The 25,797-nt window shown below is 41.5% G+C and overlaps 1 protein-coding gene across 1 annotated transcript in view; it reads right to left on the minus strand.

Moving 5' to 3' along the window:
* Window positions 1-25,797, minus strand: part of CDH8 (cadherin 8) — a 244,222-nt gene that overhangs the window by 149,572 nt on the left and 68,853 nt on the right. The window contains exon 3 of the mRNA XM_035120354.2: window positions 6,493-6,787. Within this exon, the coding sequence (XP_034976245.2) occupies window positions 6,493-6,787 (295 nt within the window). The remainder of the gene's footprint in view (window positions 1-6,492; window positions 6,788-25,797) is intronic.

Here is a 25,797-nt window from a genome sequence, read left to right on the forward strand (position 1 = left end):
TTTACCCCATTTCTAGAATATAAATAAATTTGGTAGATTTGGTGCATAAGGACAACAGACTGTTTTAATTTACTTGAACTGACCAAACCTTAATTTCTGATAAGTACTTCCTCCACAAGATTCCCCCACAAAAAACAGTTGCAGTTTGGAGACACCCTAGTCTGTCATCCTGTTTCTAAACTTTGAAAGCAAACAGAGTTTGGCTCCAGTTTTGAAGGGACTATAGGGCAGAGTGCATTCTGTTGAGTCCCTTCCTCAGTACTGGGCCCTGGCAGGCTAACCTGCCAGAATTGAAGAGCAGTGAGCAGCAACAGGGCATCAAATGAGAGGAAGTTAGGTCTTGAATGGTACTGTGCCAGGGCCTTTGGTTGGTCAATCAAAATGGTGGCTAGGTGAAGCATTAGGTTAGAGCTCTGGGGGGGAGAGCATAAAGGACATCAGCAGTTTGATATCTCAGGTCATAGGGGCCCTGATAGTTGCTCAGTGATGCCAGCTATTGATGTTGTCTCTGAAAGCAACAGTCCTCCTTTGTTGTTGATCCTTTGCATCTACTTATTTAAAAGTATACTCTGGCTGCATGCACATGGCATTATAATCTACATTCAATGCACACTGCAAGCCAGGGTTTTTTCCCCCCTACCTAGTCCACACACAATCTGCACCTATTTCATATTTTATGCCATTGGAAAGTGCTTTTTCACAGTCTAATTTCATTTTCAAAATAAAAGCTCAATTCACATTGATTCTATATTACCCCACAATGTGCCATTTTAAAAAGAGATGAAAGTGATCCCAGCAATCCGGGGTAGGGGGGTGTATCCACATCTGCTCAATAAATGTGTTGGAGGATATGGAAAAGGCATGGGAAACCTCATTAACAGTAGGGTTTTCAAAGGCATATTGAGTGACCACACTCACTTTTGTAGACCCAGGATGTAGAATACATCTAGATTAAAAGCAGGACATTGAGGACAACTCTGAGTGATTCTAGTTTGGGCTCTAAGCAAGTAAGTATGTATTCAGCCTCTCTCTGAACCTGGAAGTTCTATGTAGTTATCATAACTAATGCCTTTTAGTAGCTGCCAAGTAGATAAATAGGTACCGTTACAGCGGGAAGGTAAATGGTGTTTCCCTGGTCTGCTCTGGTTTGCCAGAAGCGGCTTTATCATGCTGACAACATGACCTGGAAGCTGTATGCTGGCTCCCTCGGCCAATAACACGAGATGAGCGCCGCAACCCCAGAATTGGTCACGACTGGACCTAATGGTCAGGGGTCCCTTTACCTTTACCTTTACTCATTTAAAGGGCATTGCAAGTACAAATGGGAAGAAGGGTTGAAACTATTATTATTATTTGCATACCACCGTCCATCCAAAGATCACATACAGTGGTACCTCTACTTACAAATTTAATGTGTTCCGAACGCACATTTGTAAGTCGAAATTTTTTTTAAGTCAAATCCCATAGGAATGCATTGGGAGAAAAAATTAGTAAGTCGAAGCAACCCTATCTAAAAATTCGTAAGTAGAAAAAATCCTTTCTAAACCGCATCCAAGATGGCGGACAAAGCTCCATTCGTAAGTAGAAACATTCGTAAGTAGAGTTATTCGTAAATAGAGGTACCAGTGTAGTAGTTCACAACATAGAAATACAAATTGAGAAGACAAATAAATAATAATAAACCAATAACCCCCCCCCCAAAAAAAAACCATTTAAAAGGTCATAGAACGTTAATCAACCAAAGGTCTGGTTATAGAGAAATGTTTTTGCCTGGTACCTAAATATATGTAATGAAGGCACCAGGCAAGCCTCCCTGGGGAGAGCATTCAAATTCCCCCTTTATTTCAACTTTAGCTACAATAAAATACCCTGTGGTGGTATTACAGTTGCTATTGTTACTGTAAAATAAATGTAGTAGTTTTCAGTTGGTTAAAAGCAGAGGGAGAAGAGCAGAAGTGGCAGCAATTGGGGGGGATGGACTGCGAAAGCGGTAACAGTCTCAGGTTTGAGCTTGAATCAAAGTAGTAGAATTGTTGTTTATACTGAACTGCTTTTTACAGCCATTCATAACCCAAGTAATTCAATGGGACATGCACCCACTGCTTAAGAACAGCTGTTCCGAAGTGAGGCTCACAGGGGAAAGAAGGAATAAAATCTATCACTTTGAGCCTCTTTTGTGTATTAGGTTGGAAGTAGGACACACTGGAAATATTTCAGTGTGTGTGTGTGTGGGGAATGCTCTGTTCATGGTCTATTTACACAGACACACCCTTTCTCACGTAGGCCTCTTTGCCCATAGCTCCACAAAGAAGGGGCAAGACTATAGGTACTACATCTTGATGGCTACATGCCCTCACCAGGATAAGAGACAGCCTGCCTTTGAAGGCCAGTTGATGGAGAACTGTAGTGTGAGGGTACTATTGCCTTTGCATCTCACTTGTAGGCTTCCCAAAGGCATCTGGTCCACCTCTCAGAGAACAGATTGTTTGTTAGAATGCTGGTCAGTGTTCTAAAGTGTGCATAAAGCCTATACAAGTACAGTAGAAGATGATGGTTTATAAAATTGTAGTCATGGTGCCTATATGCTACCTGTCAGAGACTGCATGCCTTTGAATGTCAGTTGCTAGGATACAGTGAGAGAGGGCATTTGAGATGCATCTCTCTGGCTGCTAGTGGAAACAGGTGCCTGAACTTGATAGAGCTTAAGGGCTGTGGTTGAGTGGTAGAGCATCTGCCTTGCTTGCACAAGGCCCAATCTCCAACTCCTGGGCAGCTGCTGCTAGTCAGTGAAGACAATAATGAACTACATGGACCAAAGGTCTAACTCGGTATGAGGCAGCTTCCTATGTTCCTGTCTCCTAAGCCCTACCTTGGATACAAAGTGATGAACTTTATTAGCATTTTAGTCCAGTGTCCCAACCACTTGTTTGTTTTGTCTTCACATCCCCGAGCATCTTGGTCCATGTGAGTGTTTACAGTCTCTTGCCAAGAAGCTGGCAAAAAAATATCTCAACCCCAGGCCTTTGCTGTGTTTGCCTCGCTGTATAATTAAGGAGCTTAACATATTGAACCCATGTTTGGGTCATAGGAGCTGACATGGTGGTGGTGAAGGCCTTTGCCAATTTCCACAGAAGTGATTTAAAGGAGCAAAGACATCAAACCTCCAAAAGCGCTTGTAATTGACAAGCCAGCCTAAACTTCTCTCCGAAAGCGCTCCTGGGCCCACTCCAGTTAGAAGGGAAGATGGCTTTGTACAACCAATTGTACTGGCTGTCAGCAAAATGACAGTTCTGGCCTCTTACACTAATGTGTACGGCTATAGTTCTGGTTTTTTTTTAAAAAAATTGCAGTAGGGCAGTCTATTGTTTCCAGAAGCCTGACAGGATGCAACAGTGGCAATAAAGTGTCCGGGCTCTTTTCCAAGTAAACATTTATGAGCATCTCGCCTTGACAGCTTTATAGAAATTACTAAAAGTCACATTGTTGGCCAATTCCAAAAGAAAAACACACTCCAGTTAGTTAGAGACTTCTCACATTTGTGTGTGAGTGTAATGCACCCTCCTGATGCACATGTGCATGATTTAGTAATTTTATTTCTCCATTCTTTTGCTTAAATAATATCCTCACACAAGCCCACCAGCTTGGCCTCGAGACTGTGGGTGCCCAGGGCAATGCATGCTGCATACATGCGTCTGACGTCAACATGCTGCTGGGAGCACACAGCTGACATCAGCACACTCCACAGCATGCTGGTGTTACACACACAACTGACTGTGATTTATGTCATCAGACCAGGATTCCTCAGGGGAAAGCCCCCTAGCAACTGAAACTTTGAGGAGGATATGGACCCAATATGTGGATGTATCCAAGGAGGTGGATTCAATTCCTGTGGGCCCTGGAGTTCACTTTCCCACTATGAGCCCTTCTGTCCTGAAACCCTGGCCTACCTGGCAGCAAGTCCCCAGTCTAGGGTCAATCCACATGTCCAAAGTCCAGTCCACAGCACAGTCCCACAAAGATCCTGGAGCATGCAAGCTGAGGTCCAACAGGGACAGTTGAGCAGACACAGCACCTCAGCTCTGCTGCCCTTGTATGCTAATTGCAGCATCCAGGCTTGACAAGGCATGTGACCCTCACCTGTTCCAAGCCTGCTCCAGCTGAGGAATCACACACCTCCTCCCAGAGCTAGCAAGCCCCACCTGGCCAACTAGGGAGCTTGGCTGTGGTCCCTTGCCTGCCTTAGCCTCCTGGAGTGCCCCACCCGCTGCTCCCTGTGCCTCAGAGCCCAACATGTTTGTGGAGACAGGGACCCCTCTGGCCATAGCTGTCAAGTTCTCCCTTTTTTTAAGGGAAATTCCCTTATGCTGAATAGGCTTCCTCGTGAGAAAAGGGAAAACTTGACAGCTATGCCTCTGGCTCTGGTGACTGATCCTGCTGCTCTGGTCCTTGTGCATTGACCCCCATCCCTTCATCATCCTTTGTCACCCAATGAGTAGTTCCTACACCAGCTTCTCCTTCCCCATCACCAGCTTGCCCATGTCTGTTCCAATCCCGGCTACACCCCTCACCGGGATCCTCTTCCTCCTCTCTCTCCTCCCCATTTTTCTGCCAGTTCATGATACCTAAGGAGACACTTCTGACATCAGTCCTGATGCCTACTCCAAAGTCTCCTGAAACCACATGTCAATTTCCTCCATGGTGATAAGTTTTGCCTTGGTGTCCTGGGAAAGCAAAATTTTCTGACTTCTGCTTCCTTGGGCCACCACTCTCCGTCAGTGGTGGGCATCTCTACAAAATTAATCCACTAACTTTATACTCTAGCAGCAGCCTTAAGCAGAGGTCTAGCCAGCATTCGTATCTTTTTAAGAGGAGATGTTGAGGACTGGAATGGGAACTGTAGCTTGTCTGAGTTACAAGACCTCTATACTGCTGTTTGAAAAGTTAGTGGCAACACACCCCTTACTCCTCTCTTGACTTTCAGAGCTTCTCATTCTGCTTTGCTGCTTCTCCATTCAAACAGTTAATTGATTAAATCCACTCAAGGACCTTACCATCCGCTCCCAGACACAACATCTTTCCTTTTAGTGTCTCTGGCTAATTATAGTTGGAAGAGGGGAAATAGATAAGTATGTAGCCGCATATCCTAAGTGGTGCATCTGTGTAGAAGAATGCACACAAACAGATAATTAAACATCAACCAAATATCAATGGGATTATAGTGGCGTGTTGGAACAAATCTTGATGAATTTGCTTCAGCAGCACAAGTCTCCACCACAACACTATGATTGGAATATAAATGTAATCCATGTGTTCTGCAAAAAAGACTTTGCAGTCTAGCCAACAACTCATCATCCAGAGGAGCTAAACATATTGCTTTAGTCAACTATGGATTTGCAAATGTAAGTAAGAGATGGGGAAATGAAACAAACACTTTTATGTTCATCTACCATTTGCTCAGTGTTGATACATTGCTAGTTTTGACTAAACCCTTAAACAATTTAGAACCAGAGTAATTAAAGGGCCACCCACATCCTGCTAGTGATGGATAAATATCTATGTTTTGGGTTCTCTGAGTTTCTTATTTTTCCCCAAACTTCAGTTCTCCACAGTTCCATACCACTTGGCAATAAAAAAAAATCTGCATGAAAATTCACCAGCATTTTTGTGGTAATTTATTCTGATATGCACATTGTTGCATGCAATATTGCTTAATATACTTTTTTGCAGTAATATAATGCATTATGTATGTTATTTTCACTAATGTATGCATTCCAATGCACATTTTTCAACTGTATATGCATTTTTGTACATTCCTTGGCTGGAGGAATGCATTACAAAATTAAGTGTGTTTCAAATTTTGAAGTGTGGTTGTGTTTTGATTATCATATTGTTTCTGGGTAAGTCATGTAAACTGTCATGTAAACTGCCATGTAAACTGAATTAAATTGCTCCCCATCCCTATACCATGTATATACTGTAAGGGCATCTTCAAAGTTATATGCCCATTGGGGCAATGCAATTGGGTTGGTGAGTGCTTGGGAGAATGCCTTTTCTCCAGTGATCCAATGTTGAAGGAATTCTGTTTCAAATGACTTTTGCATAACCCCATCATTGCAAGGCTTCAAATGAGAATCAAAGATGCATTTGTTCCAAATAGCTTTTTCTTCTTCTCGATAACAATATTTCACTGCTGTTAATAGCTCTGGTGCTGAATTATTTTATTCCTTTGAATGTTCTTCTACTAAGTAAGATGTTGCTATGCATTTGCTTGTTTTGTTTTGTAGCTTTTTTATTGTTATAGATTCTTTTGCTGTTTTCTATGCTGCACATACATGATTTATAGAAAGCTTTTTTTTAATTGTGATTATACATTTAGATGATTGAAACTGCCTTGTGATGATTTGGTCCTAAAAGGGTGTCATTAAAGAAGCCAATGGAGAAATACATGTACACAATATCTTTTGCAAAGTACTTTGGAACTCTCATACATACCCACGATGGACATTTCAGGAACAGTTGCATGATATGGGCCATCAACAAACTCGGGGGGATTGTCATTGATGTCTTGGACCTTAATGATGAATTCCGATGGAGGCTCCAGAGGTTTGTTTGTATCCCTATCAACAGCTTGGGCCGTCAATGTATACTCAGCTTTTTCTTCCCGGTCAAGTCTTTTCATTGCATGAATGTCCCCTGTCTTGTCATTGATCACAAAGATAGTACCAGCTCCATCACCTGATAGGATGTACTTGATATTGCTCATTCCAGGGTCCAAGTCTGTGTGTAGCTGAAATGACAAAGAATCTATTGAGTGATCATTTTTAAAAAAGACACAAAGCAATTAGCTTTTGCATCAGCACTGCCACATATTTCATTTTAGGTTTATGGATTTGTTTTATTTAAATCAGGTGTAGCCAACATGATGACCTACAGATGTCTTTCCAGCCAGCTGGCCAATGGTTGAGGGTTATCCAACAGCAATTGGAGGCTACCATGTTAATACAACTGCATAAGGGTGTTCATGTGTTACATTACAGTTTGTGTAAATGTATACAAACAATAGAGCTGTATTATTCAACAAGCCTATAATCTGTCTACCTGTGTACACAATAGATGAGTTGTAAAAATCAGCCTATGTACATTTTTTCCCACATAAACACTTCTACATGTGCAGAGACAACTTGTACTTGTGAACAATGTTAGGAGTGAATAGCTGTCATACCACCCAATATGTTCCAGAATGGTGTACAGGAAATAGAAACAATGATTTATTTCTATTATAAAACACTACAATATAAAAGACGATGATAGTTTTAGCAAATACTATGAGACAGCAGCTAAAGTAACCAAAATAAAATCACACAGCAAGCTAAGTCTTTACACAAATCTAAATGTCTTGAAAACGGAAATGTCTTAATCTGGTGACAGGTTTCAAGCATGCCTCTTCAGAAAGGGTGTTACATAACTGGGGCACCACCACCAAAAAAGTTCTCTTCTTGCTTGTCAAAGGCGGTTTGAGAAGAGCTTCAGAAGAAGATTTCAAAACACAGGGAAATGTGCTCTTTCGGGTATTTGGATCCTAGTCACCCAAGGTTTTTATACTAATCTGTTGAATTGGGGCCAGGAGCAAGTAGGTAGCTAGTGCAGATATTTGTATACCACCTTTCCAAAGCCATGCTCAAGGCGTCATGCAACATATAAAAATTTACATAACTACAAACATAAACAATAAACAGAACATCAAGAAGTACACAACCAAACTGAACAATTTCCACATAAAAAATATAAACCAAAATAAAGATACAAAAAATAACAGCAACAAACAAGCAACAACCCCCTGCACAAAAACACTAAATTTGCACTATAGTCCACTAGTGTTCCAGTAGTGGATTTTATGTTGTGTGCAAGCACAAACAGAATGAGGAACTTAACATTGTGAAAATGGAATAAACTGCCATGTGAATGCAGCCTGAGTCATAGTCAATGGTAGCCCTGTGTCTAACGCATTACAGTGATCTGACCAGAAAGTTATCGATGCTGGAATAAGCAACAGCCTTTAATTAATGCCCATGTTACTGTGGGAAAATCAGCCACTAAATCAGCCACTAAATAGTGTGCCTGGAAAAAGAAAGCAAAGTGGCCTTCCTGAACTGGCTGCTTTAATGACTCTTTCACTAGCTCGCTTGTTTCAGTTGTGTCCATATATGCCTGTTGTTGGTAAGTAAAAGATATAGCTTAAAGTTTACTGCTACTTCTCTCTTCAATGCGAAGAGACACTGGAGAGTAGGGATGAGAGGAGCTGTTCACAACAGGATGGAGAGTCTTCCTAGAGTATTCAGCAGCCTGCCTCATCTCTATCTCCTGATCCCCCTCTTCTCCTGCCTCTGAATCTGGGCAGCCCTCTGCCACAGCCTCTTCCTGCTCACTAAACCCTGTTACTTCTTCACCTTCTGAAACCTCCTCCTTCCAGTCTGCTTCCTCTTCTCCCTCTGACCCAGAGGCAAAGCAACCTGTCCCAGGGGGCATGGCGCTCGTCCCAGGGGGCATGCCACTCATCCCTGTGGTGGCTCATCCCAGGGGGTGTGGCACGCATCCCTGTGGGCGTGATGCTCATCCCAGGGGGCATGGAGCGCTGCCCGCAGGGGCATGGTGTACATCCTGGGGGCGTGGCGCGCCACCCACGGGGGGAGTACCACCTATCAGGGGGGTTGACATTTTGTCACTCACCTTTGGAATGGTACCCAGAGTGGACCGCCCCACCCCCCCTCGGAATGCCCACTCATCATTGTCTCACCACCAATCCCGGGCTCTGAGCCTTCTTCCTCTGGGGGTTCCCTTTGAGGTTCCCCAGCTGGTGCCTCCCACCATTCTTCTGCATCCAGACAGTCCGTGGCACTAACACTGTAGTTTATGATTGGGTTAGTTTGGTAAATTGGTTTGCAATACCATGACCTGTTAAATTTTAATAAATACAACCTTTATCACAGAATGGCATCTCATGAGTCTTCTCATGAGCAGGGGAGGGGAACCTACTCCACAACATTCAGAACATGGATTGCTGTGGGCAAACTATCCCAGTCCATTTCTTCCGCCACTAAACACACATATAATGCGTACAAAGAGACGTTTGTTCTTTCATCCAACTTCTACTGATTCATATCAGAGCTTAAATACAGAAAGAGAGACTCTTTGCATGCATACTGATCAAACCAAATGTGATCAGAAGTGTAATTAGACTTTTTATATATAAAAACCACACACACACACACACACACACACACACGCACACACACACAGTATTAAGTACTGACGATTTTCTTATTATTATTTCAAGAAAGAGGTTGTGCACCCCCCCAAAGAGATTCATTTTTTTTTTTTTATAAATACTTTTTAATTAAATTTTCCAATTAAAAAAAAACAATTCAATTATTTCAATTATATCCAATTATACATATACATATCAATTAAGCCAAATATTATGCCAAATCCTTAAAACAATTTTTTTCGACTCCCCATGCTCCAAAGTCCTGGGATTTTAAGCAGCTGTTAACATTGCCATCCTAATCCTATTGTCAAAATCTTGCTGTTATCCATCATAGTCCCAATCTTTTCAATAATCCTTCTAGATGTTTTCCTCTCTCTTTTATCTTTCGTCGCAGCTTCTGAGATAAGCATCAAACAAGATTTAACACTGTCCATTTTTCCTGTGTGGATTTTTTATCCAGTCCAACCTCCCCATAAATCTCTCTTAGTCCAGTATGCCTTTCTTGCCACATCAACAGTCCGACACAAACCAGCGCCATTTTAGGAATCTCGGATTCTATGCACTCTTCTTCCAAACTTCTTATAGATTTTGCACGAGTCCAGCTTTTGGCGTGGAACAGCTGTTTCACATTATGTATAACCTCTTATGATTGACTTACAGCCTTCCTCGTCCTTCAGCTGGTCCCCGCACTCCGAGACTCCCGTTTGGCTGCTACTATCCATCAATTTTCACATACGCCACAACTCAGCGCCATCTTGAGTGCCTCGGGATATACCTTCTTCTTCCAAACTGATTATGAACTTAGCGAGAGAACAGCTTTTTAGCGAGGGGCCGTAATTGATTTATAGCTTTCCTCACCTTTCTGCTGAACCCTGCAGTCCGAGACTCCGATTAAACCACAATTAGCTCTCAGATTCCAAAGACGCCACAGCTCGTAAATCCCACTCGTCAGCGGCATTCAGGCAATACTGATAAACGTTCCGGGGAGGGAGGGTTTCCAGTTAAAAAAAACATTTTCTAAAATCATACCAGATGATAATCCTCTATTTAAATAAGATCCAATTCCACACAGTTCATTTCCATTTCTCATTTGTCTGAAATAGTCAGGCAGTCCGTCCAGGAAAGTTATATGTACGTCTTAAAATATAAAAGTAGAAAGTTCACTTCCCTTTTCGTTCCGCCCCAGTCATTCTTTTCTCTTGATAAAATACTCTCTCGGCTCTTCTCACTCAGAAGCTGATAAAGTCCTGGCAGTATCTTCCTCCCTTTCCTTTGAAGCATGTCCATGGTTTTAAATCTAATTATTCTTCTTACTCATGGCGTTCGTGCTCGCATGGGCGGCCTCCAGGAGTGCCGGCTCCCATGAGTGCTTAGCCCAGTCCCCCCCACCCCTTCAGGAATCGGGGTGGGTTAAGGGGCACCCGCGGGCCAGCGGCCCCCCCCGTCACCCCCGGGGGGGTCAGGGGACTGCCTTACTCCCCTGGCAGCCGCCAAAATTCCTCATGGGAGTCGGGAGCGATGGTACGGGTCAGCCATAACTCCCACGAGCACGAGCGGAAGTTTTAAGGACAGTTAAATAAGTATCATCACTATTCATATCCTCCTCCCCTGCTCCTGCCATGAAAAAGGAAATATGAAACACAACAGTGGGTTCGCACTGCACAGAGCAATTTATCTCAGTACAAATTGAATATGCAGCACTGTATTTCAGCCTTGGGACCCCAGATTTGGATGGACTACAACTCTCATCATCTTTGGCTACTGGGCTAAACTGGCTGTGGATGATGAGTGTTGTAGTCTGTCCATGCCTGAGGATCCAAATTTGAAGGACACTGAATACAGCATCAAAACATTCCAGTTTTGTTTCCAAAATGGATAAGCACTGAGTGGGAACCCTCCTTGCGTGTTCATGGCTGGATGGTTAAGTGATAATGCTTCTTGCTAACCTGGGAGGATTAGAAAAATGCATGTGTAGAAACTAGTCTACTGTACAATGGTGAAATTTACATTCATTCTTCTCTCCCTAACTTTGCTTCTGGTCTTATCCATCACCGGTATGAAGCCCCCAGAAAGTTGTCCAAGGTGTGTGGTTTAAATTACTTATACAGATAGATTATGCAATGCTCACAAAGGAGCATTGCAGCAATTCAAAGTTCAAGATGATCTCTAATGTCTGTTTTGGAACCTTTATTCCTTTTTATTGAATTGAAATATTTTTTGTATATTTACAATACTGCAAATATTTGTGGCCCTCAGGTTTAAACATGTTTCCCATCCCTAGTGTACCTATTTGATTGCAACATGCCCAATGTCTTTAAAAAAACAACTTTTTCCATACAAGAGATGCTTCTGAAATACATGCACACATATTTCATATACCGGTAATCACAGAGAACTGCTTAAAATATGAGATGGTGGACATGAAATAACAAAAAAGTACAAACCCCTCACTTGATAACCTTCATTTGTCACTGGCTTAGGGTCTGCAAGGAGCAAAAAATCAAAATATATATTTTCCCTCTTTTTTCCATCAAATACTAGTACCAGACAAAAAATGGTAATCATGCTTTCTCTAGTTTAAAGTAAATGATAAATGTGATGTTTACAGAAATCTTTCTTCCCCTTCTTTATAGCAGCTGGCGGCAGTCAAAGATCATCAAGGCAGCTATTTGAAACATTCATGTGCTTTTTATCTTTAATACAGAAACATTACAATAGATGGCCTAGGCTAAGAAACAAGATGGGTAGATTAGCTCCATACATGGGCCATCATTTGTCACCATCACCCTTCCTAAAATCTGTGCTATTTTTTTTTAAAAAAAAAGAACAAAAGCTAAATATATTTGAAGTCATTAAGTATAGCAATTTCACCCCCCAAGAAACATTTCTTTAGTTCTATCAAATATGTATGAGTATGTAAAGTAATTGTCAAGATTCAGAACCCTTTGCTCATGTCAAGGTTAAAGATCATTAAGTTCATAATTATGTGGGACCATGAGGAATGATGGAGAGAGGATAAATGAATGTGAATTTCCACTGCAGAGACTTCTCAAATAGTAGGAGGTGTGTAAATCTGTTCTCTATAACTTCAGCATTCTCCCATGCTAATTGAACTCTCTCTCTCTCTCTCTCTCTCTCTCTCTCTCTCTCTCTCTCTCTCTTTCTCTTCTCTCTCTCTCTCTCTCTCTCTCTCTCTCTCTCTCTCTCTCTCTCTCACACACACACACACACACGGCTTTATAAGTACAGTATATCAGTAACATTATTACAAAGGAAAGTGCTCAGGGTAGGCTAAAACAATCTGGAAATTCAAAAGAACTGTCTTCCCGAAACCTGTTCAAACTCTTGTTTGTAGATCTATCATATGTTCTTCGCCTATATACCTCAGGTGGTTTGCTTTCATTATATGGCTATATCAAGGATGGGGAATCTTTTTTTTTCAGCCCAACAGCTACATTCATTTCCAGGCAACCCACACACTAGTGGTAGGTGTGGCCAGAGGCAAAAGTTTTGTGGAACATTGTTACCTTTGTATATTAGACAAACGTGTGCACGCATTCACACACCCATCTCTATCCAGGGAACCGAGAGGCATTATCAGAGTTCAAGAACACATTCTATCCAGGCAAAAACACTGGAAGAAGGTATGAAGTAGGGCTGATGAAGGCCTGGGAAGAGGATGTGTGGCCTGGGATGTATTCAGAGAGCCAGATATTGAGGCCTGGAGTGCCATGTTTGCCCCCCCCCCATCCTTTGGCCTGAGATAACCCACCCCTGTGTTAAACATATGTGAGCTTCTGAAATGACCTTATACCAAATGAAATACTGTCTGATCTGACAGGCAGTGGCTCATTAGGTTTGCAGGTAGCAGTTTCTCCCAGAACTGTTACCTGTGATCCTTTAAATAGTGATGATGGGATAGAACCTGGGAATTTCTGCATGAAGAAACACGTGTTCTACCAATGAGCTATAACCACCCTCTGTTTATAAACCTCCTCCTCCTCCTCCTCCTCCTCCTCCTCCTCCTCCTCCTCCTCCTCTATCAAAAAACTGTAGTTATGTGAGGAGGAATAGGGGGTCTCCTAAGCAACTGTAGCAAACTACAGCTCACAGGATTCTTTGGAGGAAGCCATGACTATTTAATATGGAATGAGACTATTTTAAATGTATAGTACAAATGAGGCCAAAGTGTAAGCAGGTGAGGCTATGAATTGAGCACAGGAGATGAGGCTAGGGAAATAAGCACTCAGAAGGGTTGACTGATACTGATACTCTAGCAGGGACAGGGCATGACATATGAAAGTAGACATCCAGGATAAGGCTGATTTCTAGTTTTCCATGTGAAGTGTGATTTATTCATTATTTTTGTATGGAGGAACATTCCATGACAGCAGCGTTCATCTGCAGCCTGAAGGGATACATTCAGACAAGGATTATCACTTCAGTGAGAATTGGGCCACAATATTATAGTGGGGTGAAATCACTCAACAAAAGAGCCTTGCTCCATCTCACCAAAGGGCAATCTTCTTCGGTGTTTTGTTCTCAAAATGGCCAGCAATATGCAGATGAGAAGCAGATGAGTGCAACACCTATCTCACAACTTGTGATTTCCAGAAACTAGTATTCAGAGGCATACTGCCTCCAACAGTGGAGATGGAACATAGCCATCATGGCTACTGGCAGCTGATCCTCCTTGAATTTGTCTAATTTTCTCTTTTAAAATAAAACAAATCTGTATTACATTTTTAACACAAGTTCATGAAAAAACCCACAAAGACAAAATGTAATGAATAAAAGAAATACATTTATATAAAATAAAGGAGTTGGAAGATGAGAAGATATCAAAGTAAATCAGTTATTACTTGTGTATTCACATCAAGGTTGTTGCTCTCCCCCAGGAGAACTCATCAGATTTGAGCCAGGTAAGTATGAAGAAAATGATGGGAGGTAAAGTTCATACTATCCAGATGTACATGGAGGTTGCTGGCAGAGAGCTTCCATGTTCTCTTCAGTTCATGCAATCAATAAAATTGTACTAACAGAAAAGTCTGGTTTACCCTGACCATGAGCTAACCTTAGTCTATGTGTCCACATTTCCTTGATTACAATCTGACACACACTACTGTACCATATGTTTCCATTCCCTGGCAATTAATGCCCAAACAGCAATTATCAAGTGCTGAATCAGCTCTTTAGATGTCTAATCCTCTTTTAAAACCATCCAACTTGTGTGATCTTATAAAGCACTACAGCTTTGGGGATCAGATTTTATGGTTTAGCAATGTGTGGAGAAGCAGTTTCTTTTGTCTGTCCTGAACCTTCCAACATTCAGCTTCTGAGTACTTGCATTATGGAAGAGGGAGAAAAAGTATATCCTACTTTCTCTGCACCTTGCATAATTATCTCTATCTCTATCATGTCTTCTTTCGTTTGCCTTTTTTTCTAAACTGGAAAGCCATAACTGTTATAACCTTTCTGCACAGAAGAGTCACTTCCCCCCCCATGAACATCTTAGTTGCCATTTTTTTGAACCTTTTCCAGCACTAGAGTATTCTTTTTGAGATGCCGCAAACCAGAACTGTACACACTATACAACTATAGTCACCCTACTGTTCTACTTCAGAAAGAAAGCAGGACAGAAATGGTGTCCTTAGAAATAAGAAATAAAGACCCTATAGCTTTTGGAAAATGTAACCTGGGGCTTCTGTGTGGAACTTAGAACAAATCAGCAGAACAACCTCCACTCAGCTTTGAGCATTGATCCCATGGAGATCATATAAGCCTCTGTAAGACCTTTGTTCCTACAGAGCTCCTGGTTGTCATGGAGACACAGTACAAGAGTGGAGACATAATCTATTCTAGAACAGTGTCTCTATGCCAACCAGTCTTAAACCACCCTTGGCACTCTTATTCTCCCGCTTTCTGACACTTCTCCCCCATTAACAAATATTGACACCACTAATTCATCACCAGATGAATGACTTGTGGGTAATGCTTATCTCCTGCCTTCTTTTGTGCAACTATCCCTTTCAGTTAAGGCAAAGGTGGACAACCTATGGCCCCCAAGATGTTACCAGACTCCTAACTCCTACTAGCTCCAGTCAGCATGGCCAACCATGGAGGACCACTGGTTCCCCATCCCTGAATTAAGGCACACTGGCAGAAGCTGTATAATATTCTAGTCATATTCATTCCAACTAGTCTGCCAAGGATTAAACTAGAAGGGAACAGGAGGTGGAGGGAATAAAATGAGTCATATACAGTATGTGGGATTCACAGAAGCCATATACATCCAGCAATTGTTAATCATGCTGGATCCTCGGGGATCCAGCCCTGATCAATGGACTTGATAAAAATGTAAATGTTGTGTATACCATACTGCCACAAATCTTATTTGTTATTCTGCAGTAATGAATGTGTTTCTATGTTTGGGAGCAGGGAGTTGTCATGACAGTTACACTTATATTTATCACTTCCTGCCTGCATACATCACAAGCCCATGATTAAAATCAAGCAATGAACAAGAGTAATTGCATAAACAAATATACTCATAGAAATATGTGTTCAGAGCTCCACAATGTGTGATTGTGTCTTAAGGTAAGCTTGCAGAGAAAAAAACTGAACTGTAGTTATTGTTTTGAAAGTTCTTTTTGGATGTAACAAGGTTTGCTCAGGAAACTCAGCCACTCATTATTCTCCGCAACCCTCAAAGACTCTAAGGGAGGGCATGGGATGGCCTACAAAAGTTCAATTTTGGATATATTTTGAGACCTCCATTTACACACATATAGCCTATTTTCAGGTGTCCTCCCCCAAATCTGGAGATCAGGGTGCCTTGGGTGTGCAAGCATGACCATTTGGTTGTCCAGATCATCAGTACCTTAACCATTTTTATAGCCCTATCGGTCTCTTAGTTTTCCTAAACTAAACTAGAAAGTTATACACCCAGAACATCCTGGATACTTAAAACGAAACAAACAAACCCAATATATAGAGGGGCATTGCATTGCCCAAAATATATAGTGGATCCAAGTGTTCTGCATAGAAATGGGGGAGAAAATTTATTCAGCTTGAATTGAACAATGAGCTTACCTAATCTACACTTTCTGAAACAATACATAAACTAAAACCACGCCATCATTCAAAATTTGCACTTCTCTGAACTTTGCAAGAAATGTATACAAAAATGAATGTAGTGGGGCAAAGTGTGCATAAAATGCATATATTAGTGAAGAATAATATGCAAAGATACTTTATATTATGGGGGATTGCTCTACAAAAAAATACTTATAAGGCTAAATTGCATACAAAAATGTGTTTATTAGGATAAATCAGCATTACAATGCTGGTGAATTTTCATGAGGACTTTTTTTTTATCCTTGCAAGCCTATGTGAACTGAAGACTGGAAAAATGAGACACTTAGAGGACTCATACTTGATGTATTCTCTCATCCTTAGTTCTGAGGCCTCTTGGGAAGTGTTGCATTTTGGAGACAAGTCGCATTCAACAAGCCCAGAGACACTCCACCTCTAGCTCCCTGGATTCCTTCCCAATTTTCTATGAATGCCAATAAGCCCCAGCTCACTTTCTAAATATTGAGGGAAGTCAGTGGCTTTTTGCATTCATTTATATACATCACTGCTTCTAGTAATTGTCACACCTTCCTCTTGCTGTGAGCCTTTCCCCAGCCATCTTTTTATATTATTATTTGTCCAGTGTGACTTCTGTTTCTGCTAGATAGATGAAAAGTCATTAGGTGGCAAAGAGAACTTATCTTAGTGCCACTGGTGTCTTGTGACACCTGAAGGATGATGGATGTGTTCATCAATGACCCACAGTTTAAATGATCATTTACCAGTATAAGCATTCAAGAGAAGAGGCAGTTCATTTATTCTCACGAAAGAATTTCTATTGCAATTGCAACTTCAATTCAATATGATCTATTGTTTCCTTCAAGGACCCGCTGGCCCTTTTAATAGCACTGAAGTGTAAACCTTCACACTCTCTAGAGCATAGCTAGATGGATTGGGGAAGAAATGTACAACTGTGCACACACAAGCAGGTGCACACATACCTGCCCAAGAACTGGCTTGAATTGATGCCCACATAATGCATGAGAACAACCACGAAATGATGGGCAAATACATCAAATTCTGTTAATAACATAAGAACATAGGATGAGCCCGCACACTTTACCATATGACCCAAAAGGAGATGGACTCTCCTTCATTGGGGGTTTGAAGCAGAGGCTGGATGGCCATCTCTCCGGGATTCTATAACTATGATACCTGCATTGCTGGGGGTTGGACTAGTTGATCCTTGGGGTCCCTTCCAACTCTACAATTCCATGATTCTATGGTTTTTGTACACATTCCTTGGCTGGAGAACTGCATTTCAAAATTCATAGAATTAAAAAAAAAATTGGGAAGGATGGCTGTGTTTGGTTCTTTGGTTGTTTCAGAAAGTGCAAATTAGGTAAGTTCACCTTCACATGTGAACTGAATTTCTCCTCCTTCTTTATACCATGCACAACACTGTATGGCCATACAGTATTCAAAATTGTATGCCCATTGGTGCAACCAATTGGGTTAGTGAGCATTTGGGGGAGTGCCTTTTCTGCAGTGGCCCTACATTGATGGAATTCTCTTTCAACTGACTTTCATACAATTGAAATGAGAATTAAAGACAGCACAAGTATGTGTTTCCATCCATGTATTGATTTTGGAAAATGTGAATTAGGTTGGTTCACCTTTCAATGTGAATTGAATAAAAATTCTCCCCCATCCCCTACAGCTGCCCACATGCAGCCTGGTGACCCAGACAGTATATACAGCAATTGTACATAGAACATGTGAAATAGACTCATGTTGTATGCAAAATAGTCTATTCTACATATGTGGTATTATGTACACATGTGTGTTTGTGTGCATGCGTGTGTGTGCATGTGTTGAGAAAGAATTGATAAGCAGAGAAAAATGTTTATAAAGCCCTCCTTTTGCCGGGGGGGGGGGAGGGAGAGGGTCCCAATGCAGGAAGGTGAGATAGCAAACATGAAGGCTAGGGAACATTATTTCCAGTGATTTTAAACTACAAGACTGACATGTGAGTAGGCACTGAATTATCTCCCAGTCATGTACAAGCAGTGACATGCTCCCATTTGTTTCATCCATGCTGAGGATACTTATACTAAGTAAGATCATTGATTTCTCTCGCTCAATATTTTCCCACATTGACTAGCAACTGTCATTGATGGTTTCTCAATCATATAAACTAAACCTGGGATCTTTTGCATGCAAAATATGTCTTCTTACCACTGAGCTATGCCCATCCCCAATGCACCTGTCAACACTATTCAATGATTTTCTATTGGACTTGATATTTTGTGTCTATGCTTTATGTTCCTGGTGATGCTTATCTACATTTTCTGAGGATTTTAGCTTTTTGTTGTCTCATTTTGGCTTTCACCCAATTTAGGAGACTTTATTACAAAGCCTTAAACTAAGTTAAAGAAGCCCACAATAGACATTAATAGGGAAATTAAGAAGTCTTCAGCCCCAAAATGCACCTGACTGAGGCCAAACAGCAAACAGTTCTACAATTTTAGATTGGGGGGGGGTGTCTTTAACAGTGGGTTGCTATTTGGCCCTACCAAGCATTTCTAAGACTGTGACCTCTTTAAATCTCAAAAGTGAATAAGAAGAGCCTACTGGATCAGGCTAATAGTTGATCTAGTCCAGAGAGCTGTTCTCACCAGGACTAACTTAATGCCTCTGGGAAGCCTGAAAGCTAGACCCAAGGGCAACATTCCTCCTGGAGCCAACCAAAAATGAATTATGTTCCACCATGTTTTGATTCAGAAGTCATGCAAGACACGGGGAACTGCAAAATTCAGGGGAGGATCCAGTTGAAAGGGATTCCATGACCACTCACAATAGCTTGCTAATTTTGCTGGTTTCATCTAGTTTAATTTAACACAAGCAAATGTGTTCCACCAACAGTAGTTTGGAAGCTGCTTGTTTTGTGTATCACAGCAAAGGGACGAAGGGGTATGACATTTCAAAAATAATTGCCCATTTGGCTTGTACTGTATTGTTTCATAAAATTCTTTTATTGGTTTATTTTATATTTAAAAATTACTTTTCAAGTGTTGGGTATTTCACCCCATAAAAAGAGAGCTTAGGCTGCAATCTAAACCCCACTTGTTGTCCTTGTTGTTTAGTCGTTTAGTGCAAGTCCAGCTGAATTCAATAAAATCACAGTGTATACATGGGCGACTGTCCATTTCTCTCTCTGTCAGGTTCTCACTTTAGAATAGTCCTAATACACATTTTTTCCATTATTTTTTGCCTAAAAGATACATTTTTACAAAGCAATGTCTCCTAGTACAATTTTTTTGTCTGTTATTTTCACTAATACAGTATATGCATGCTAGTATTTTCTACACATTAGTTGGCTGGAGAACTACATAAAAAAAATCATGGAATGACTGTGAGTTGCACTTTAGAAACTGATCAGTATGTTTGCCTTTAAATGAGAACTAAATCAAATTCACACCTCTATTTCTGAGTAGGATTGCACTACATTTATAAATGCATTAAATGGAGGTCTAGCACAGCAAATGCATTTCAAAAATGAAAACAAATGAAAACATACAAAGCCAACTTGGCCAAAGGTGGAAAAACATTTCTATCAACTTGTGTAAATTTCAGTAGCGAGAGCTTTGCAGCGCTGCAACCAAACACTGGAACTCTGCCACAATGATGTGCTTTTAACTACTTGCTGTTCCACCAAGGATGCTTTCCAAGGATACTGCAATTTATGTACAATGAACTGCTGGGATGCTAGTGACTATATATTAAAATACCTTGTTTCTTACAATCTGAATCTGAATACAGGTAGGAGAGTGAATGTCACTGCTGTTTCTATGCAACATTATCAAATAAACCCTAATAGATTGGAGGAAAAGAGCAATTTGGGGACAGACAAGAAAGACAGAGACATAATGGTGCCACGGCACAAATTGCAGTGTGTGAGCGCACAGGAGGTGAGTGCTCTATTTAAGACCACATAATGTGCCAAGCTGACAGTCCAAATAGAAGAGATCACCCAGAAATTGGCTGCCAAACACATCCTGAATTTGAAAATATAAACATCAACTAAGCAGCCGTTATCTCAGCTAAAACTGAAAGCCATTGGGAAGGTGACTTTCTGGCAGTGTGAAGGAAAAGACTGGGCTACATAATGCAGAGAGGATTTCATTGTGGTTTGTAACAGAGCTGGGATGATATTTTTGTGAGTTTTGCTTTTCACATCAAGAATTGCATGTTCAATGAGGGAGGGATTCCATTGCAGGGCTATGGAAAATGTTTAATTGTCTTTCATCCAAGTGCTTCGCTAATCACCATTTAGACAGCAACTGGTCTCACAGACCAGTCTCCAAGCTAGCTCACATCGTGAAGGGAAGTCCTTGAGAGCTGAGAGCTAAGGAACAGTATAATCCTTGACCTGATAGCAGAAGGAACCATATAATACCTGATCTTCTTGGGCAGGGGTTCAAAGCCCCACTCAACCATGAAATTCACTGCCTCTCTGCACAACCTACTTCACAGGGTTGTTGTGGAGATGAATTGAGGGGGAAAGCGTGTATGCCAGTTTGAGCTCCTTGGAGAAAAAGGTAGGATATAAATGCAATAAATAAATAATAACAAATAAGTGAAATATTGAAGGCACAAATGCAGACAATTCCAAGAAGAAATACATGTGGGATGGATCTAAACAAACCAGTGTGGCTGCATAAAGAGCTTACAGATGAGATGAGATTTGAGATGGGCATATAGAAGAAATGAAGAAAAAGGAAATCATGAAGGAAGAGTATACACTAGTAGCCACCAGTTGCAGGAAGAAGGTCAGGTGGACCAAAACTCAGAATGAGCTTAAACTTGCAATAAAGGTTAAAAATAATAATAAAAGTTTTCTTAGGCTATGTTTGAAGCAAGAGGAAGAAGAAAAAAGTGGTAGGTCCTCAGCATGGAGAAGATGGAGAAATGCTATTGGGTGACAGAGAGAAGGCTTAACTTGCCTCTGTCTTCACCCAAAATTAAAACTGTGCCTAATCTGGTGATGGTGGTAAAGCAGGGGTCGGCAAACTAAGGCCCCTGGGCCAGATCAGGCCCACCTGGGTCCTAAATCCGGTCCACACTGCAAAGCTGGAACCCGCCACGAAGCCAAGACTCCCAGCGATGGCGATGGGAGGAAGAGGTTGAGTGGCAGTGGCTCTGCCACTCAAACGCCATGCCTGGTTTACCTCAGCGGTGTTTCATTGGCAGATATGTCCCCATGCCACACTGAGGTAAACCAGGCACGGTGTTTGATTGGTAGAGCTGTTGCCGCTCAGCCTCTTCCTCCCATCGCCGGCAGAGCCGCCGCCACTCGACCTCTTCCTCCTGCCGCCATCGCCACCTTGGTGCACCTGTGGGCCAGAGAGTGGAGCGAACGAGCTCGCTCTGTCTACCCATGAGAAGTGGCAGCGGTGGTGGTGGTGGTGGCAGCCCCTGAGAAGGTAAGCACAGTGGCTGGGGTTGGGGGTGGGGAGGAGGACTACTTGCCCCCCTTGCCTCTTCTTCCAGCTCTCCCCCCGATCTCAGTGCCACTTCTCTGGCCCACCACAAGGTCTGAGGGACAGTGGACCAGCCCGTTGCTTTAAAAAAAAAACACTTGGCTACTTTAAATGTATTCATATCTCCAGGGCTTGGTGAGCTGCACCCAAGGATACTAAAGGAGCTTGCAGGTGTAATCTCAGAGTCTCTGACTATGATATTTGAGAGTTCTTGGAGAACAGGTGAAGTCCCTGTAGGCTGGAGGTGGGTAAATATTGTGCCCATCTTCAAATGGAGAAAAAAAGAAGAGTCGGGTAACTACTGACTGGTCAGCTTGACTTTGATGCTAGGAAAGTTCCTTCAACAGCTGTTGGACTTTCCTTCATTGAAGGTTTTTACAGAGGGTGTGTGATCATTTGTCATGGATGCTTTTGTTGAGATTCCTACATTGCAGAGGGTTGGACTAGATAACCCTCAACATCCCTTCCAAATTTAGAATTCTATGATTCTATGAGTCAGTGCTGCCTCCTCTAAGACCCACCACATTTGCAATCTGAGACAGTCATCTCATTTCCCTAATATTTAGGGATGGGGCAGAAATTTGATTTGGATAACATTTTAAGGTGAACTCACCTAATTCTAATTTTTGGAAAATAACACACACATCCTTCAAATTCTCCAAATTTGGCAATGCAGTTCTCTAGCCAGGTAATGTGTACAAATAATGCATTTGCTAGGGAAGAATGAGCATAGAAATGAACATATTACTGAAAATAACATACAAAATGCATTGCGCGGGGGGGGGGGGAGCAATTTGCAAAAAGGTGTATATTAGTCAAGATTGCATTAATAAGTGTATTTTCAGTTGCTTTGCCCCTAAGGGAAAGGAAACCCCATGAACATCCCATTGATGCCTGAGCATGCTGAACTGATATGTAATGCTGATTGACCGTTGGAGGGGGAAATAGGAAACAGTGAAGAAGCGGATGGCATATTCTCAAAAGGGCATGCCTAGAACTCCAAAGAGGAGCACACACTAGCCACAGCTTTTTGTTGCACATCCCACTTAATGCTGAAATCATGCTCCTTGATGCTTGAACATGACAGATTTCTGAATCTGTACATGTGCATTGGCTCTACCTGAAATTACCTGCATCAGCTGCATTAGCTTAGCTGCTGGATAGGTTTTCTTCTGGAAAGGTATAAGCCTGAAGGAAAAGAAAGCTGAGAAGGACAATAATCCTCTTCAAGGTAGTGTATAGCTGCAACTGATTACAAAGCAATGAGGCTCAACAGAGAACCCCGCAAAGCCTCATTTCTCTACTCTACCATCCCCTTATTTTCTTCAACATTGATTCCAAAAGGCATGTGAAATAGGCATGGATTCTATTTGAAATGAGGAGGAAATAATAAATCGGGACAGAAAAGGGATTGAGTTTTAAAACTCATCAATCTGAGCCTAAGAGCACAGGGGGGGGGGGAGAAGTAATATGGAATGATTTCCCGGGATTGCGGTTGAGCCCACAGCCAGGATAAAGAGATGAGATGTGTGTTGTTGGGTTAGCTAGGACCCCAGGTTTCTGAACTTTTAACATAACAAGGAGCTGTACAGCAATTCAAAAACTGTGAGTGGAGGACATCTAAAGTGAGAGGGGCTTTTAGCCCCACCCAAACAGGCAATAGCTAACAGCTTCCACCCAATCTGGCCACATCTCTTCCAGTACTGAAGGATGCCCTATCCAGTTCAGAATCCTGCAGACAGTGAGATTCTTGATTAAGGAAGCAATAGCCCTATGAATGACAGGGTTAGAGAATCCCTGCTCACCGTCTTGGTATCTCCAGGTACTGCAAGAAGGCTGTAGCTCATGGAAGGCCCATAGCTCAGTAGTAGATATGTAAATCTATATGATATATAAATCTATGATTCTGTGACTCTGTAATGTGCAATTCCAAAACACAGGGAGAAAACTGAATAAGAAACATTTTTAAAAGATTCCTTAAGCTTCATGAAAACCATGAGAAGAAAACAAAACAAAACAGATAAATAACAGCTGTTGATTTTTAGACACATTTTTGCCTCCTAGTCAATTTCAGAAAGTGTGATTTCTGTTATTCTTCTGCTTCCTTTAGAAAGGTCAAATGACTAACTCTAAGCTCCTCACAGTGGGCATCATGATTCAATTTTGATGGTCTCATTTCAACTCCTATTTTTCAAAATCTCTCCACACAGTTTGCCAATATGGCGAGTCCTTCTCAATTAAAACCTATACTGCTCCCGAAAAGAATACTACCAAACCACTGATTTGCCCTTCAAGCATCATAAAGTATAGAGTGATGTAGCTGACATCACTCCTGCCATGCACAGAAAACAAGGAAGTCTGACATTAAAAAAGAGATATTTGCAGAAGGCCTTTCAAAATTATCCATACTGAATGCGGTCAGATAAAATATCTGGGCCATTTTGACAAATTCATTAACTCTGTGGATTTAATTTCAAATTACCACTCTTTACGTGAATATGCACTGGAATTGTGAACAAAATCATTATATTACACTTCTTTTTATGTCTTTGACTCTTCAGATTCAAGAAGAGACCTGAATAGTAGAAAGGTGATAGTTCAGTGGTAGAGAACCTGGTTGGCATGCAGAATGACCCAGGTCTGATCCCTGACATCCTGAGTTAGGAATGAAAAAGATCCCTACCTGAATCCCTGGAAAGCTGCTGCCAGTCAGTGTACTGACCTAGATTTACCAATGAACTGATTTAGTATCAGGCACATTTAGTACAGATACATTTAGTATCCCTGGGAACATAACTGAGGCCAAACTGAGCGTATTTTCACAGTGTTTTCTGCTTGCAGTATATTGACCATTTATGGTCAGCCTGTGGTGCTGTTTCTCTGTATCACTGGTGTTATGTGAAACCTAATGGCTGATTACAGGTAGGTAGCCGTGTTGGTCTGGGTCGAAGTAAAATAAAAAAATTCCTTCAGTAGCACCTTAAAGACCAACTAAGTTTTTGTTTTGGTATGAGCTTTCGTGTGCATGCACACTTCTTCAGATATCTTTCCAGGGTCTTTAAGGTGCTACTGAAGGAATTTTTTTTATTTTACTAATGGCTGATGTCATCCTGCATCACTTACTTCCACTCAGCCACAACCACAGTCTCTGAGAGGACTGGAAATTAGAATTGGCTATTTAAAACCTATTTGTTTCATGCCTGTAGGTGATCCATGTGGTTGGACTCCTGAGTGGTGGGGTGGTCCCATTTGTGCTTATGGATGCACAAGTGTTAACATGGATGCTCCATTGCAGGTATCATGTGTTCCTTGGAGTTGTTGGAGAAGAGGAGCCAGTGGTCTGTGGCACCGGAGGTGGCTCTAGCAGGTGTTTAGTGCACGCATGGATGGATTGTGTAGAAAGGACTAATATTTCAAATACATTCAAGAACATGATCTACTCTGCTATGTCAAAAACACGTTGAAGTTATCAATTATAATTGTCACTTCTACCATCTATTAGCTCATTCACAATTTGTGAATGAGCTAATAGACTGTACCAACTGTGAAAAATGCCATAAATCACAATGTTATTAGTGTCATTCAATAGGAGGTGGCAGCATCTGTCAGGTTTTTGCCAACTTTTTCAAGCTGTGGCAAGTTGGAGTAGGAAACAGCCAATAATTCAAGATGGTGGCTAACACAGATTCAGACATAATGAGCATAACCTTTTCTGCACACGCACTAGAGTGAAGATTTGTGAGACATAAGTATAGTATATAATCACAATTTTAATAACTGTTTGCATAAAATACCTGCAACGAGGAAATTAACTTTGGACTTGGATTTGCATAGAGAATAAAGCATGCCAGATTTCTTTATTGCCCAACTTGTTGGGAGGCCAACACCCATCATTAGATGAGGTTCTCAGTGCCA

Source organism: Zootoca vivipara, chromosome 6 (assembly GCF_963506605.1).
Source record: "Zootoca vivipara chromosome 6, rZooViv1.1, whole genome shotgun sequence".
Classification (NCBI taxonomy): Eukaryota; Metazoa; Chordata; class Lepidosauria; order Squamata; family Lacertidae; genus Zootoca; species Zootoca vivipara.